The sequence below is a fragment of the Lactuca virosa genome, chromosome 1, assembly GCF_052849685.1.
Source record: "Lactuca virosa cultivar CGN04683 chromosome 1, Lactuca_virosa_CGN04683_v6, whole genome shotgun sequence".
Classification (NCBI taxonomy): Eukaryota; Viridiplantae; Streptophyta; class Magnoliopsida; order Asterales; family Asteraceae; genus Lactuca; species Lactuca virosa.
Window position 1 is genome coordinate 16154260 of NC_136426.1, and position 15705 is coordinate 16169964.

The window sequence follows — 15705 nt, forward strand, 5'->3', positions numbered from 1 at the left end:
TAAAGCAGAGGATTAATAACGGTTACACTATATGGATTTATTTTGTAATATGGTTTATAACAATGAAATTGCATTTTTTTATTAAGATAAGGGGAAACGACAACAAACCGCTTACGTGATTTTCCTTTTTGATATTATATTTTTCTTTTGCAATAAAAGGGATATCGTTTAAAAAAAAATTCAAATCTATTCATTCATCATGTTAGGATGAAGGGAGTCGTCGTAGTCGTCAGTCCCAAGATAGACACAATGATATTCCGACCGTCATCGTCATTAACACCATGTTCCTCAGTTTCATTTAACGAGAGAAAAGGAGGTAAATGGAAGGAATCAGGAGGAAATGAGGAGATGATCTTGTTCCTGTTCTTTTTTTTAATGGATTTGGAAAGAAAAATATAAGATAAGGGAAGATCTTCCCCCTAATCTTCCTCTCAAATTAGAGAGATTTGGAGAGAAGTCGACACTATCTTATCACTATTTATATGCACAATGCCAACCCGAAAGTTGTTTAATACATCACATACATGATTTGCATCCTCAAGTTGTTCATCAAGGTTTGCAATTTCGTTCCTGCAATTTCAATCTCACACACGTAAAACTTTTTTTTTTCGATTAAGAGTTTGTATTGATGTATCAAATAATGTATGTGTGTGATCTTTGACATTAGATTAAATAAAAAACAAAATTAATAAACATAAATAAATATTTTACTAATATATATATATATATATATATATATATATATATATATATATATATATATATATATATATATATATATATAAAAGCTCAGGTACCCAAATTCATCATACTACATTGTTTTGTATCATATATATATACATTGTAATTGTCTTGTGTTCTTATAATTCAACTTCTCACTTGATTTACTTCTAAGATTTTTATATATTTTACATTTATCTTCCTCTTACAAAATTTTCATTTTCAACTATAATATATATAGCCTAGTAGGTTTTCGGCAAAATGATGTGATATAAGAGTAGGATAATAGTGAAATTTCGAAAAATCATCAAAGTAAATCAAGTTAGGGGTTGAAGTTTAATAACATTATAATGAATATATCAAATAAAACGACTAATTATGGTGGGTTTGAGTACTTAAACTTATATACCCTTAAGGGTATATTCACTTTTCCATATATATATATATATATATATATATATATATATATATATATATATATATATATATATATATATATATAAGCTCAAGGGTATAAATTGTAAATCCAAGAAATCATTTTTGATTAACTAATTTGCATTTGTGGTAGGATTTGTCACGATGGAAAAGTTCAGGGACCAAATGTGCCATATCCTAAAATTCAAGTTGTCTTCTTCACCTACAATGGAATTATACGCAGTGTCATTGTTGACCGTTTGCAAAGCTGCCTCCGTGGAGGGAGTCATGCCACAAGACACCTACACCCCTTTGGGGCGGTGTTCATGCGTAGCTTGGCCAGCCATGCGGGATTTCACGCGTAGACAAGCCTCCCATACCGGATAGCCTAAGAATCAGTGCAATTGATAACGCTAAGTTTGATACAAATTCCTTTTTTTTTTTTTTTTTCAAATTCACCTCAGTTTCGGTTAGCTCTTTTGGTTGTTTTGAGTTGGGAGATCAAGAACCAAATTGAAACCGAAAAAATTTGAAACCGTGTTAACCAAAACCAGATGGAAATTTAAGGTGTTGTTTTTATTCGGCAAAAGTCTTATATATACTAATTAATAATTTTAATTTTTTTAGCCTTTATAACTTTTACAGTGGGACTCAAGGCACGTGCGGTAACACTTCCATTTTTCTAAATTGGTTCAAATCCTATGAGCTCGACTCAAATGAGCCCATGAGAAGGATTTGCAATGCAACTCCATATAAAGTGCTTAACATCATCGCTACAGCGAGTCCTTTCCTTTCCCTATAACCTTCGAAATAGGGGAAACCGGAAACCACATGTAGGCAAACCATTTTTCAACGTTCAAGAGTGGTCGTGCAAAAAACTCTCTACCTAGCAAAAAGATATATGCATACCTAGTTACTACAATGAAACAAATCTAACAATTGACCTATAACCCATTGACCCACTAAGGCTGTGGGGGTGTCGTGATAATCTTATCATTGGTATGCAGACGTGGCGTGTTTACAGGCGGTAAACACCGCACCATTATCCTAATTTTTACCAGCAATTATTTTCAACAATGAGTTCTCACCGTCTAGTTCACCACTCATCAAAACAATTTACCAAACCTATACCACTTCTTCTTACTTCAATGTATTTTTGGATTAGCTCATGGTACAACAAGCCAATACATAAATGTTTGACGTCATGGCATGTGTGACTTTTACACAGCAAATTCATGTGTATTTTTCATAATGCACGTCATACTAATCTTCAAGCATGAATTAGAAAAAAAAGAGTTGATAGGCAAAAAAAAAATCATCACACACCATTTGTAGGTAAAGGATGGCCAAAATGATAAAAACTTATGGGACGCCTACGTGACACCTTTTTACCATTGGTAAAAATTGCACCAGCTTTTTAAAACCGACGATAGGCATGTGGTTATGTATTATGGTTTGCTTTTTTGAGTCGTGTCATCTGGGTCGATTAATAACCAATAAATCGGGTACTTGGTGATACCAAATCGAATGGGTTAGATACTGTTTCCATCGGGTGGGTGAAATATCTGATCCAAATAAACTAAAATCTCCATGCTTAATAAAACACTCCTAAACCAGCAACGTGTCATCTTTTTAGCACTGTCTTATGCCACATGTCCTTCCACCATCGTTCTGCTCTCTCATTTTCCCGCCCAATGATTTTCTTCGTTCAATCACATTCAATTCCTAAATATCAGCTTTCCGTTGTATTAATTGACTATCCTAATTTACCTGCACTCGATCCATTCGAATCCCTACAAAAAAGGAAAGGACGTGTACCTTCTGTAGACCTTCTGCTTTCGTTTTTTCCCGCTCATTTTTTCTACCAATTTTCCGATTATACCTTTCACTTGAAACATATTAGACCACAATCATACAGCTTGGAACAAGATAATATTTCTAACTACAAAGCCTAGAAATTAGGAGGTGATTAGCATAATCTTACGAAATCATGGAGCTAATCGTTTCCAGGTTTGTTTTTCAGTCTCTATTTATACTATGCGATTCCATAACCATCCTTCTTAACCCACTTTTTCTTTCTTGATTCCACTGTTCATCGATACAGAGGTTCTCCTTGTGCAATTGGAAATTTTAAACCATAACGTATATCTACAAGCGGTGTGTACTCTTCTTTATTTTAAGCTTTCGAGTTGTCATGTTTTAAGAATAAATATACTCTGAATTAAATAGTTTTTGATAGTAATACAATAATTCTTCATGATGGTTATGTTTACTTTATATTGTCGATTTTAGATGTGCCAGTTATGATGTTTCTTTTTTCTTCCTTCATATTGATCTCTAGGTGTTTGATAAAATGCCGATGAGAATTTTTTTTGTTATCAAACACTGTTTTACACTCACAAACAGTCATATACACATTTTTTAAAGTTTTATTCTTTGCTTCCATTTTTTAAATATTTATCAAACCTATATGTGTATGTGTTGATGTCTGTATGTGTTGTGTTGTGTTGTTGTGTGTATGCATCTCCTATATGTCTTATCTTAGTTCCTATAATTGTTGGCATATGTGAGATCTCATAATTATGAAAACACATAAAGTTTTTCTAACAAAAAATGACTAAATTTCCTTCATCTTTTCTAAACTTTGGTATCAATTAAATAAGAATTTTCTTTCTTTCATTCAAGCTCTGTCGAAAGTCAATATACAAAAAATGTCATGACGTGTTTTAATATTTTTTTCATTAAACACATATTCATTGTTTGTTGATGAATATGATCGATTATATGTAATCACAGAACTGTTGTTGATTGCATGTTATGTTGTTTTGTTGGAAACATATATGACAGTAAATACAACTTCATTTATGGGTAACTATGCTTTGTAGTAATTGAAGCACTTGAGGTTGTGTTGATAATTTTGTTCCAAAAGACTACAATATTTGTTTATAAGTGTTTGTGTTTGTTTAGTTTGGTTGACTGCTTGAGTTAAAAAATATTAGACGTTGAAATTTAATCATCAAGTTTTTTTTCAAGTACAATTTATGGATCAAGACCAAATATTGTGATTACTTAATATGAGATCGATCTTTTTAATTTATAATATTCTTTTTCATGAAATTCATTTTTAAATGATTTAGACTATTAATCATCAAAAAAAATTTATAGTTTTTTTCAACATTTTTTTAGCTACATATCTTTAGATCTCAAGTCAACCTCTAACATCTTCTGATTCCCATTTTAATTTCTTTGTTTTCAGGTTTTTTGAAGGTTGTTGGATAGAATTGAGGTTACAAACAATGAAAATTTTCGGGGGTTAGTGTCACATTTCAAGATTGTTTTGAAAATTATTAGGGTTTAATATCGATATTTTTAGGCGTTAATATTGTCAAGATCGATACATTGTCCAAGAAATTTAAGATGTAAATGATCTTGTTGTACCACTATAGAAAAGATAAATTACATTATATTATGCTTTTATCCTATTGTGTTTTTGTATGGTTATAAGGTTTCATGTAACAAATATCATGTAGAGCAAGTGAGCAAAGATGATTACGTAGATGTACACCAGAAATAAAAGGAAAGTCAGAAACTTGAATGTGAAATTATAATGATTTCCTTATAGTTGACGATTACCTAACCTTTTATTACATGAAGGAAAATTATATTTTAGCTATGTTTAATGTTGGTATTTTTTATAATACTTCAAACAAAATTGGTCAATGGAGTTTCAGTTTGGATTAATTTAATTTTTATAATTGCTACACAAGAAATTTGGTAATTAACCAAGGTTGATTGGATGTAATATGATAAAGTTAAAGTCCATTCACCCAAATTTGTTTGTTTGTTATTTATTATTTATTTTTATATTTATTATTTTTTTATAACTTTGCTACAGCAAAGTGAGAAAGGTCAAATGGTCATTTGGAGAAAGAGGGTAAATAAAGATTATTGTCAAGAAAGATTCTTACAATGGGTAAACGAATAACTATTAAACGCAATGTAAGTGTGATGCTATAATTCACTATATATGAAAATATATTATTATTTCTTGTATTGAACCTACGAAGAAATTAATATACATTATTTTAATACTAATATTTATTTTCATGATTGTTTGTCTTTGTTATTTTTCCAGTTTATTAATTCTCTATTTTATTGTACAATATGATCATATATTAATTTAAAATAATGGTAATACAGTTAAGGTTAACACATCAAAATTTGTACTAAAATAAAAGTTTTGTTGTAAATAATTGGTGGATGACATAATAATTGGTGCATGGTACATTTGTCAACATTTCTAACTAGTTATAATTACATGTTAGTAAAATTTGTAGTATAAATACCCCTCCATTGTAAAGAATGTGATACACCAAAAGTTATAAGAGATATAACTTTCATATTCTCTCTAAATATTCTTTTCTTCTCAATTAAAGTTCTTATCAAAGTTTACTAGTTTGGTTTGATTTATAGTTACATTAATTACGCTTAATTCATAACACGTTATCAGCACGAAAACCCTAATCAAGGTTATTAAACAAGTGGAAAATCACATCTATCTTAATCAAGGTATGTATTACTTAGTAAAAACACTATTAATTATAAAAACCTCAATCATATTAAAATAATAATACTAATGAATTAATGAAACTTATACATTATGGACATTATGGACTACTAACAATTTTTATTTCTTATACTAACATTTCTTTATGTATTCTAATTTTTATACTAACATTTATATTATGCAACTAATTTTTATTTATGCAAACTAACATTTACATTATGCAACAAACTTTTATTTATGCATACTAACATTTATATTATGCTACTAACTTTTATTTGTACATACTAACATTTAAATTATATTTATTTATACATGTCAATGTTTATTTATATTTTAGATACTCTTCATAATTTTATTTAAACATTTACTAATATTTATTTATGTTTCTAATTAGTAAAGTTATGTATTAGTTATAAGTCTTATTACATGATTTATAAAATACATATACATATATACACAACGGGAATATATATGCAACGGTTATAAACAGCAAAAACAATGGCTATATTTTTTTTACCATAAATAAACATCTTTACCCTGCTTATTTTACCCACAATAAATTTTTCTCTCTTGTATCAAATAAATCAATTTCAAGAAATCAAGCTTCAAAATGATTCATCATTTTGTGATAATCATGAATATAATAGTCATGTTACTTTTCATCACAATCCTTAACATCGAAGATAATATGGAATTTCATCTACTTTTAGGATTGTATGCAATGTTAGCTTTACCGCTTCTTTTTTGTGTAATATTTATAGAAATAAATGGATTTTAATTTTAATTTTTATTTTGTTTAAAATTTATAGTTACATTATGTCAAACATTGCAAAGCTCGAGTTTGCAGCACTTGAAGTTAGTGGGAAAAACTATGTGCCATGGATGATAGATGTAAAAATGCATCTTGAATCCATGGGTATCTCAAATACTATATATGAATTTAATAACTGCTTGGCACAAGACAAAGCAAAAGCACAAGTTTTCCTTCGTAAGCATATTGATGAAATGTTGAGATTTGAATATCTTGATGTTACTGATCCAAGTATTCTCTGGAATCTTTTGAAAGAAAGATTTGATCATCAAAAGGAAGTTATACTTCCAAACGCTAGAGATGAATGGAGAACACTAAGGTTTCAAGACTTCAAGAAAGTAAATGAATACAACTCAGCTTTGTTCAGAATATGTTCACAACTCAAGTATTGTGGACAAGAGGTTACTGATGAAGATATGTTGGAGAAAACTTACTCAACATTTCATGCAACAAACATTACCTTGATGCAACAATATCGGATGCAAAAGTTCACAAGATATTTTGAACTGAATGCATGTCTGCTCGTTGCAGAGCAAAACAATGAACTCTTGATGAAAAACCATGAATCTCGTCCAACAGGATCAGTAGCACTTCCTGAAGCAAATGCTACAAATATTGATAGTCATCGAAACAATACACGTGGACGAGGGCGAGGCCGTGGCTATTTTAATCGAAACCAAAGCCATAATCAGAACCATAATTCTGGTCGTGGACAAGGTAATAATCGTGGTCGTGGACAGAAAAGAAATAATTACCAATATTCACAAAGAAACAATGTCCACACACAAGATAAGGCCAAAGTGGCAAGGCATGACACTGGGACATCACAAAAATCTGATGGTTCATGTTATAGATGTGGTAGCACAGGCCATTGGTCAAGGACCTGTCGCACACCTGCACATCTTTGTCAACTTTATCAAGATTCCATTAAAGGAAAAGGAAAATAAGTAAACCTCATTGATAATGTTGAATTCACTCCGCTAAATGTTGCTGATTTCTGCAATGACATGGAAGACATAATCTAAAAAAAATCTATTATTGTTCTAGTAAAACTGTTTTTCCTTCGTTTGTTTTTCATGTAATGTCTTTCCTACAATAAATGAACTTTCTTTTTAATAATAATTATGATTATGTTTATTCACTTGTTATTCCTTTATATGTGAAGTTTAATATGAGTCCAACTGGAGCACAACACCAAGAAAAGATTGGAGATCTTTGTATAGCAGATAGTGGTAGTACACATACTATTCTGAAATCAAAGAAATATTTTTCAGAATTAGTACCAACAAAAACAGTCATACATACAATATCAGGTCCTGCAGACTTGATAGAGGGAACCGGGAAACCCCATTTTATATTACCAAATGGTACAAGCTTTTGTATAGAAAATGCCTTATTTTCTCCAAAGTCTAATAGAAACTTATTAAGTTTCAACGACATATATTTCAAAGGTTATGACACAAAAACTGTGACCATTGAAAATAATAAATATATGTATATTATAGACAAAAACCATGTGCTTGAAAAACTACCAACACTTGATTTTGGTCTGCATTATACATATATACATATGATTGAATCAAATATGGTAGTAGAAGGAAAACATTGTGATACTGGGACATTCAGTTTATGGCATGATAGGTTGGGCCACCCAGGATTAACAATGATGCGAAGGATAATTGAGAATACACACGGGCATCCATTGAAGGACCAAAAGTTCCCTCAATCCAATAGTATAAAACCATGTACATCTTGTTCCCTTGGAAAGTTAATTATAAAACATTCTCCAATGAAAGTTGAAAGGGAGTCACCTAGATTTATAGAAAGAATTCAAGGTGATATATGTGAACCGATTCACCCACCATCTGGACCATTTAGATACTTTATGGTCTTAATAGATGCATCCAACAAATGGTCTCATGTTTGCCTATTATCAACTCGTAATATGGCATTTGCAAAGTTTCTTGCCCAAATTATTAAATTAAGGGCACATTTCCCTGATTATACTATCAAAAGAGTGAGACTTGATAATGCTGGTGAATTTACTTCACAAGCATTTAATGACTATTGTATGTCTGTAGGAATTGTTGTTGAGCATCCGGTTGCTCATGTACACACACAAAATGGTTTAGCTGAATCACTGATTAAACGTCTCCAGCTAATATCTAGACCATTGATAATGAGGACCAAACTTCCTGTTTCCGTTTGGGGCCATGCAATCTTACATGCTGGATCATTGATACGCATGAGACTAAGTTCATATCATGTATATTCTCCACTACAACTTGCTTTCGGTCAAGAGCCAAATATATCCCATTTGAGAATTTTTGGGTGTGCAATATATGTCCCTATTGCACCACCTCAACGGACAAAAATGGGTCCTCAAAGAAGGTTGGGAATATATGTTGGTTATAAGTCATTCTCTATTATAAGATATCTTGAACCATTAACAGGTGATGTTTTCACAGCACGCCTAGCAGATTGTCAATTTGATGAGGCAAATTTCACATCATTAGGTGGAGAAAAGAAGATTATGGAAAAGGATGTGTCATGGCATGAGCCTACTTTATCATATCTTGACCCTCGCACAAAGCAATGTGACATGGAAGTTCAAAAGATAATGCATTTCCAAGAAATGGCAAATCAATTACCTGATGCATTTACTGACACAAAAAGGGTGACTAAATCATATATACCAGCTGTCAATGTTCCAGCTCGAATTGACATTCCACATGGACAATCTGATGATAAAGTCACTCAAGAGTCTAAAACACGCCTGAAGCGTGGAAGGCCATTTGGTTCTAAGGATAAGAACCAACGAAAAAGAAGAGGAGCAGAAAATGCACTAGATCACGATGAAAGTGTTCCTGGAGAAACACGAATTATCCAAATTCCCCCACGAAAGGAGGATGATGCATTAAATTATGGTCAGACAAATAAAATATGTGACCAAAATGAAACTGACAATAAAGGTGCAATATTTTCTTATTCAGTTGCATGTGATATTATGAATGATGATCCCGAACCACAATCTGTCATTGAATGTCAAAGAAGAAAAGGGCTAAATGGAAGGAAGCTATGCAAGTTGAATTAAATTCTCTTAACAAGAGAAAGGTTTTTGGGAACAGTATCCTCACACCTGAAGTTGTGAAACTATTAGGATATAGATGGATCTTCGTACGAAAAAAAATGAGAAAGACGAAATTGTAAGATACAAGGCCAGACTTGTTGCTCAATGTTTCTCTCAAAGACCTGGAATTGATTATGAAGAAACTTATTCACCGGTAATGGATGCAACCACTTTCAGATATTTAATCAGCTTGGCAGTATCTAAAAATTTAGAGATGCGTCTTATGGATGTTGTTACAGCTTACTTGTATGGATCACTTGATAGTGATATCTATATGAAAATCCCTGAAGGATTTAAAATGCCTGAAGCGTTAAGTGCAAAACCCAAAGAAATGTATTTTATAAAATTACAAAGATCTTTGTATGGGTTAAAGCAATCTGGGCGCATGTGGTACAATCGTTTAAGTGATTATTTGACAAGTAAAGGTTATAAAAATAACACTATTTGTCCATGTGTATTTATTAAGAAAACAACATCTGGATATGTGATCATAGCAGTCTATGTTGATGATCTAACATCGTTGGAACGAATAAAGAAATCCTTGAAGTGATTGAACTTTTAAAGAAAGAATTTGAAATGAAAGATCTTGGAAAAACCAAATATTGTCTTGGTTTACAGATTGAGCATATGCCTAACGGAATACTTGTGCATCAATCAAATTACACAGAAAGAGTCTTGAAACGTTTCAATATGGAAAATGCAAATCCTTTAAGCACTCCAATGGTTGTTAGATCATTAAATATTGACAAAGATCCATTTCGTCCATGCGAAGAAAATGAAGAAGTCCTTGGTTCAGAAGTACCATATCTAAATGCAATTGGAGCTCTTATGTATCTTACCAATTGTACTAGACCTGATATTTCTTTCGCTGTAAACTTGCTAGCAAGATTTAGTTCAGCCCCAACAAAAAGACATTGGAATGGAATCAAACATATTTTTCGATACCTTCGAGGAACTAGTGATTTAGGGTAATTTTACCCTAGCAATTCAAAACAAGGCTTGATTGGTTATGCAGATGCAGGTTATTTGTCTGATCCTCATAAAGCTAGATCTCAAACTGGATATGTATTCATGAATGGAGGTACTGCAATTTCCTGGCGTTCTCAAAAGCAAACACTTGTTGCCACATCCTCAAATCATGCTGAAGTAATTGCACTAAATGAAGCTAGTAGAGAATGTACATGGCTAAGATCGATGACACAACTAGTTTTAACTTCATGTGGACTTGAAAAGGATATATGTCCAACTTTAATTTATGAAGATAACTCAGCATGTGTCACTCAAATGAAAGAGGGATATATCAAGAGCGACAGGACAAAACATATACCTCCAAAGTTTTTTGAGTACACTCAAGAGCTTATAAAGAACCATCAAGTTGAAATCAAATATTGTCAATCCAGTACCAATGCAGCAGACCTTTTTACGAATGCACTTCCTACTGCAATCTTTAGGAAACATGTCCATGGCATCGGAATGCGACATGTGCATAGAATATAATGTGACGGGTGTCTAAATAAGAGAGAGTCAACTATACACTGCACTCTTTTTCCCTTCGCTAAAGTTTTTTTCCCACTGGGTTTTCTTTAGCAAGGTTTTTAATGAGGCAGTACGTCAAAGTTGAACGCTAAAATGATGTCATCCAAGGGGAAGTGTTGTAAATAATTGGTGGATGACATAATAATTGGTGCATGGTACATTTGTCAACATTTCTAACTAGTTACAATTATATGTTAGTAAAATTTGTAGTATAAATACCCTCCATTGTAAAGAATGTGATACACCAAAAGTTATAAGAGATATAACTTTCATATTCTCTCTAAATATTCTTTTCTTCTCAATTAAAGTTCTTATCAAAGTTTACTAGTTTGGTTTGATTTATAGTTACATTAATTACGCTTAATTCATAACAAGTTTACATGTATATAAGATTTTACTATTTTTATAATGTATATATTATTTACTTTGTCACGGTTATAATAAGTAATATTCGGTTATCTCAACACCTCTAGTCAAAACCCTCGAGACTTGACCTTCTGCGCCTTCCGTAAACTCTCCCCTCCACTCTGATATGGCGACGGCGATGGTCGCAGTCGACACGAGAAAGCTTCCGCGGCCAGGCCGCGGTGGCGTAGTATCCCAGGGACTCTCCGAGGAAGAATCAAGAGTTAGAGCCATAGCCGAGATCGTAAACAACATGGTAGAGCTATCTCGTAACGGCGAAAAGGTCGACCTTAATGCCCTAAAATCCGCCGCATGCCGCAAGTACGGTTTATCACGTGCTCCCAAGCTCGTTGAAATGATCGCCGCGCTCCCTGATTCCGAGCGTGAGGCTCTCCTACCGAAGCTCCGAGCAAAGCCGGTCCGGACGGCCTCCGGAATTGCCGTTGTGGCTGTCATGTCTAAGCCGCATCGGTGTCCGCATATAGCCACAACCGGGAATATATGTGTATATTGTCCCGGTGGTCCTGATTCGGATTTTGAGTATAGCACGCAGTCTTATACTGGATACGAGCCGACTAGCATGCGAGCCATTCGTGCTAGGTAAGTTTCTATTTTCCGATTCCGACTGATCTCATCTGAAATTAGCGTACGCTTATTCTGTTTGTATTCCAGTGTTGTGATAGTTCGCAGCATATACATATATAAGATGCTATACACTACCTATGCACTTGTATTTGTCACTTTGCTGCAGAAACAAGAGTACGATTGAGACTCTAGGATTCAGTTAGTTGCACCTGGAGAAACTATAGGTTATCCGTTATAAGCTGGTCTGCCTTGGGTATTAATGGCTGCAAATCTAACATGAGATAATATCAATACTTAGTTACAGAAGCTACCCAAAGTATTGTCTAAAGAGTATGTATACTGTATACTCATATCAAGTATATATTCTTCACACATAGAAGAACTTTCTTTGTTTGAAGGTAGACATGTACTGATTTATGTTTCCAGACATTGTAATTTGTAAGCTAGTCTGCCTTGGGTTTTAATGGCCAGTAAATCTACCATGAAGTAATATCAAGACTTAGTTACAAAAGATACCCAAAGTATTGTCTAAACTCTAAAGAGTTGCATACACTTATAAAGTATATATTCTTCACACATGGAAGAACTTTCTTTGTTTGAAGTTTCTTGACATTTACTGGTTTATGTTTCCAGATATAACCCCTATGTCCAAGCCAGGAGCAGGATTGACCAACTGAAGCGACTGGGTCACAGTGTAGATAAGGTTTAATACAATTTCATTATACATACAAAAGTTTTCATGGTTTCACTTAAGAATTATTGAATGAATACAGTTGATGGAAAATTACCAATTGGTTTGATCTTCCAGGTGGAGTTCATCTTGATGGGTGGCACATTCATGTCATTACCTGCTGAATATCGAGACTACTTCATAAGGAATCTTCATGATGCTTTATCAGGGCACACTTCTGCAAACGTTGAAGAAGCTGTAGCTTATTCTGAACATGGTGCAACAAAATGTATCGGGATGACCATTGAAACGTGAGTTACAGCAAATTTCGTATCTTTTTTTTTATGGCTATTAACAAGGATGTTTTTGTAACTGTTTTAGGAGGCCAGATTACTGTCTTGGGCCCCACTTGCGCCAAATGCTTTCTTATGGTTGCACACGGTTGGAAATCGGAGTCCAAAGCACATATGAAGATGTTGCTCGTGACACAAATAGAGGGCACACAGTAGCAGCTGTAGCTGATTGCTTCTCTCTGGCAAAAGATGCAGGTTTTAAGGTGGTTGCTCATATGATGCCTGATCTTCCAAATGTAGGGGTTGAGAGGGATATGGAAAGTTTTAAGGAGTTTTTTGAGAGTCCTTGTTTTAGAGCTGATGGGCTTAAGATTTATCCAACACTTGTGATTCGTGGGACTGGTCTTTATGAGCTTTGGAAGACTGGTAGGTATAGGAATTACCCTCCAGAACAGCTTGTGGACATTGTAGCCCGGATTTTGTCCATGGTTCCTCCATGGACACGTGTTTATAGAGTTCAGAGAGATATTCCAATGCCTTTGGTTACTTCTGGGGTCGAAAAAGGAAATCTAAGAGAGCTAGCTTTGGCTCGAATGGATGATTTGGGTCTGAAATGTAGGGATGTTAGAACACGTGAAGCTGGGATTCAAGTAAGCTGTATTTGTTTTAACTTCTGTTATTCTTACTATAATATATGTTGCTATATATATATATATATATATATATATATATATATATATATTTTAATAATTTTCTTATGCATTTTAATTGTATGTAGGATATTCACCATAAGATAAGGCCAGATGAGGTTCAACTTGTTCGGCGAGATTATACTGCCAATGAAGGATGGGAAACTTTTCTTTCATATGAAGACACACGACAGGTAAGATGGACTTAAATTCAATTAAGTGAGTTATTATTTTTAAATTTAAATTCCATGTTTGATATTGTTTGAGTTGAATATTGGATGTGTAGGATATTCTGGTTGGATTACTGCGGTTACGAAGATGTGGGAAGAACGTTACATGCCCAGAACTTGTTGGAAAATGCTCAATTGTTCGTGAACTCCATGTTTATGGAACTGCTGTTCCTGTTCATGGACGTGATGCTGATAAACTGCAACATCAGGTACTACTACGCTGACTAATCTACATGATTTTTTTTTCTTTTCTTTTTAATAATCATATTTATAGGTTTCATAAAAAGATGTTATATAATATATATGAATGTTATGTTTGGAATTTGGATATGGTCAGGGGTATGGTACACTGCTTATGGAAGAGGCAGAGCGGATTGCTCGTAAGGAACACAGGTCCACAAAAATAGCTGTTATCTCAGGTGTTGGGACACGCCATTACTATAGGAAACTGGGTTATGAGCTTCAAGGTCCTTATATGATGAAACACCTTCTATAACTACCTACGCAAAACACAGTTTTGTAGCTGTATTCAACCTATTTCTTGTTTGCCTGTATGTATATTGCAAGTTTACCCTTATTTTTGTTTTTTTGTAATCCACTTTGCAAAGCAAAACGTCTAAGCTTTTGGCATAGCAACTCAACTAGTAGTTATTAGTTTTGTCTGATGAATTAAGTTTTTTAAAACTGTTTAAAAATCACACTACAACTTACACTAACTTGTAGACTGGAAAATGGTATACAGATGACATGACATACACTGTTAACTGTTTATGATTGTGTCATTTGGTCTGGTCTATCAAGACTTGTACATTTTCAGACTATTTAGATTGAGTGACATCCATCTTGTCCTATTAGTAAACCTGGCCAAAAAGTACCTACCTTAGTTTACCCATAATCCTACTCATTTAAATCTCACAATCATTTTAGATGCAAAATTTTCACAAAACATGTTTATTGTAACAAAAACTAATGTCATCATTGTATATTTTTTACAATCAAATGAATTATCATGCATATATATATATATATATATATATATATATATATATATATATGATATAATCATCCTTTCCCATTATATACCCGTTAATGTTATTAACCAAAAAGGATTTAATCTATCATACCAAATACCAAGCATGTGGGAGTGGAACTTGTTTAAGTGTGAAAACCAGATGACAGTGAAATACAAACTTCAGTCTACAAAACCATTTAATCATTCATACGCATTTATATTACATCCTCCGTTTGGAATAACTTGACTTCTTATGTATATGATACCCTCTTATTAGTTTGAGTGCCGCATTTTTAGTCAAATCTGGTACTCTGCGAAAGTGTTGTGTAAGTGAGTGCGTATTGTCGGAAGGAAGGAATTCATCTTTACCTTCATTTGTCAGGGAAAAAATTTAATGTTCAAGTTGGTCAAGCTTTTAACCTTTTCTTCTTATATTCAATATACGAGGGAAAGGGAGGCATCAACATGTTTGGGTCAATGGCTTTGAAACATTAATGGCACCTACCTACTAAATTTAATACAATAACCAACATTTTCACCAGGCCAGGGTTCACAAGAACATGCTCATCAACTTCATTGTCCGACCAAAACAAACAAACAACGAAAGTAGTAGGGGCTGGCTGGCTGCATACAAAGTTATTGA

The 15705-nt window shown here is 33.2% G+C and overlaps 1 protein-coding gene across 1 annotated transcript; it reads left to right on the forward strand.

Annotated features, from left to right (window-relative positions):
* Positions 1–11643: 11643 nt before the first annotated feature.
* ELO3 (radical SAM domain-containing protein / GCN5-related N-acetyltransferase (GNAT) family protein) lies at positions 11644–14682 on the forward strand. Its single transcript, XM_079068346.1, has 7 exons — positions 11644–12183; positions 12802–12871; positions 12977–13149; positions 13220–13781; positions 13910–14014; positions 14107–14259; positions 14388–14682. Exons 1-7 carry the CDS (start codon positions 11711–11713, stop codon positions 14544–14546), a joined length of 1695 nt encoding a protein of 564 aa, XP_078924472.1. The 5' UTR covers positions 11644–11710; the 3' UTR covers positions 14547–14682.
* The last annotated feature ends 1023 nt before the right edge of the window (positions 14683–15705 follow it).

What these genes read in the sequence shown, in the direction of transcription:
- ELO3 (XM_079068346.1), top strand. Translation starts at nt 11,711, where the DNA reads ATGGCGACGGCGATGGTCGCAGTCGACACGAGAAAGCTTCCGCGGCCA. An exon ending in ATGCGAGCCATTCGTGCTAG is followed by an intron (nt 12,184 to 12,801) that starts GTAAGTTTCTAT and finishes TTATGTTTCCAG; the next exon opens with ATATAACCCCTATGTCCAAG. An exon ending in CACGTGAAGCTGGGATTCAA is followed by an intron (nt 13,782 to 13,909) that starts GTAAGCTGTATT and finishes AATTGTATGTAG; the next exon opens with GATATTCACCATAAGATAAG.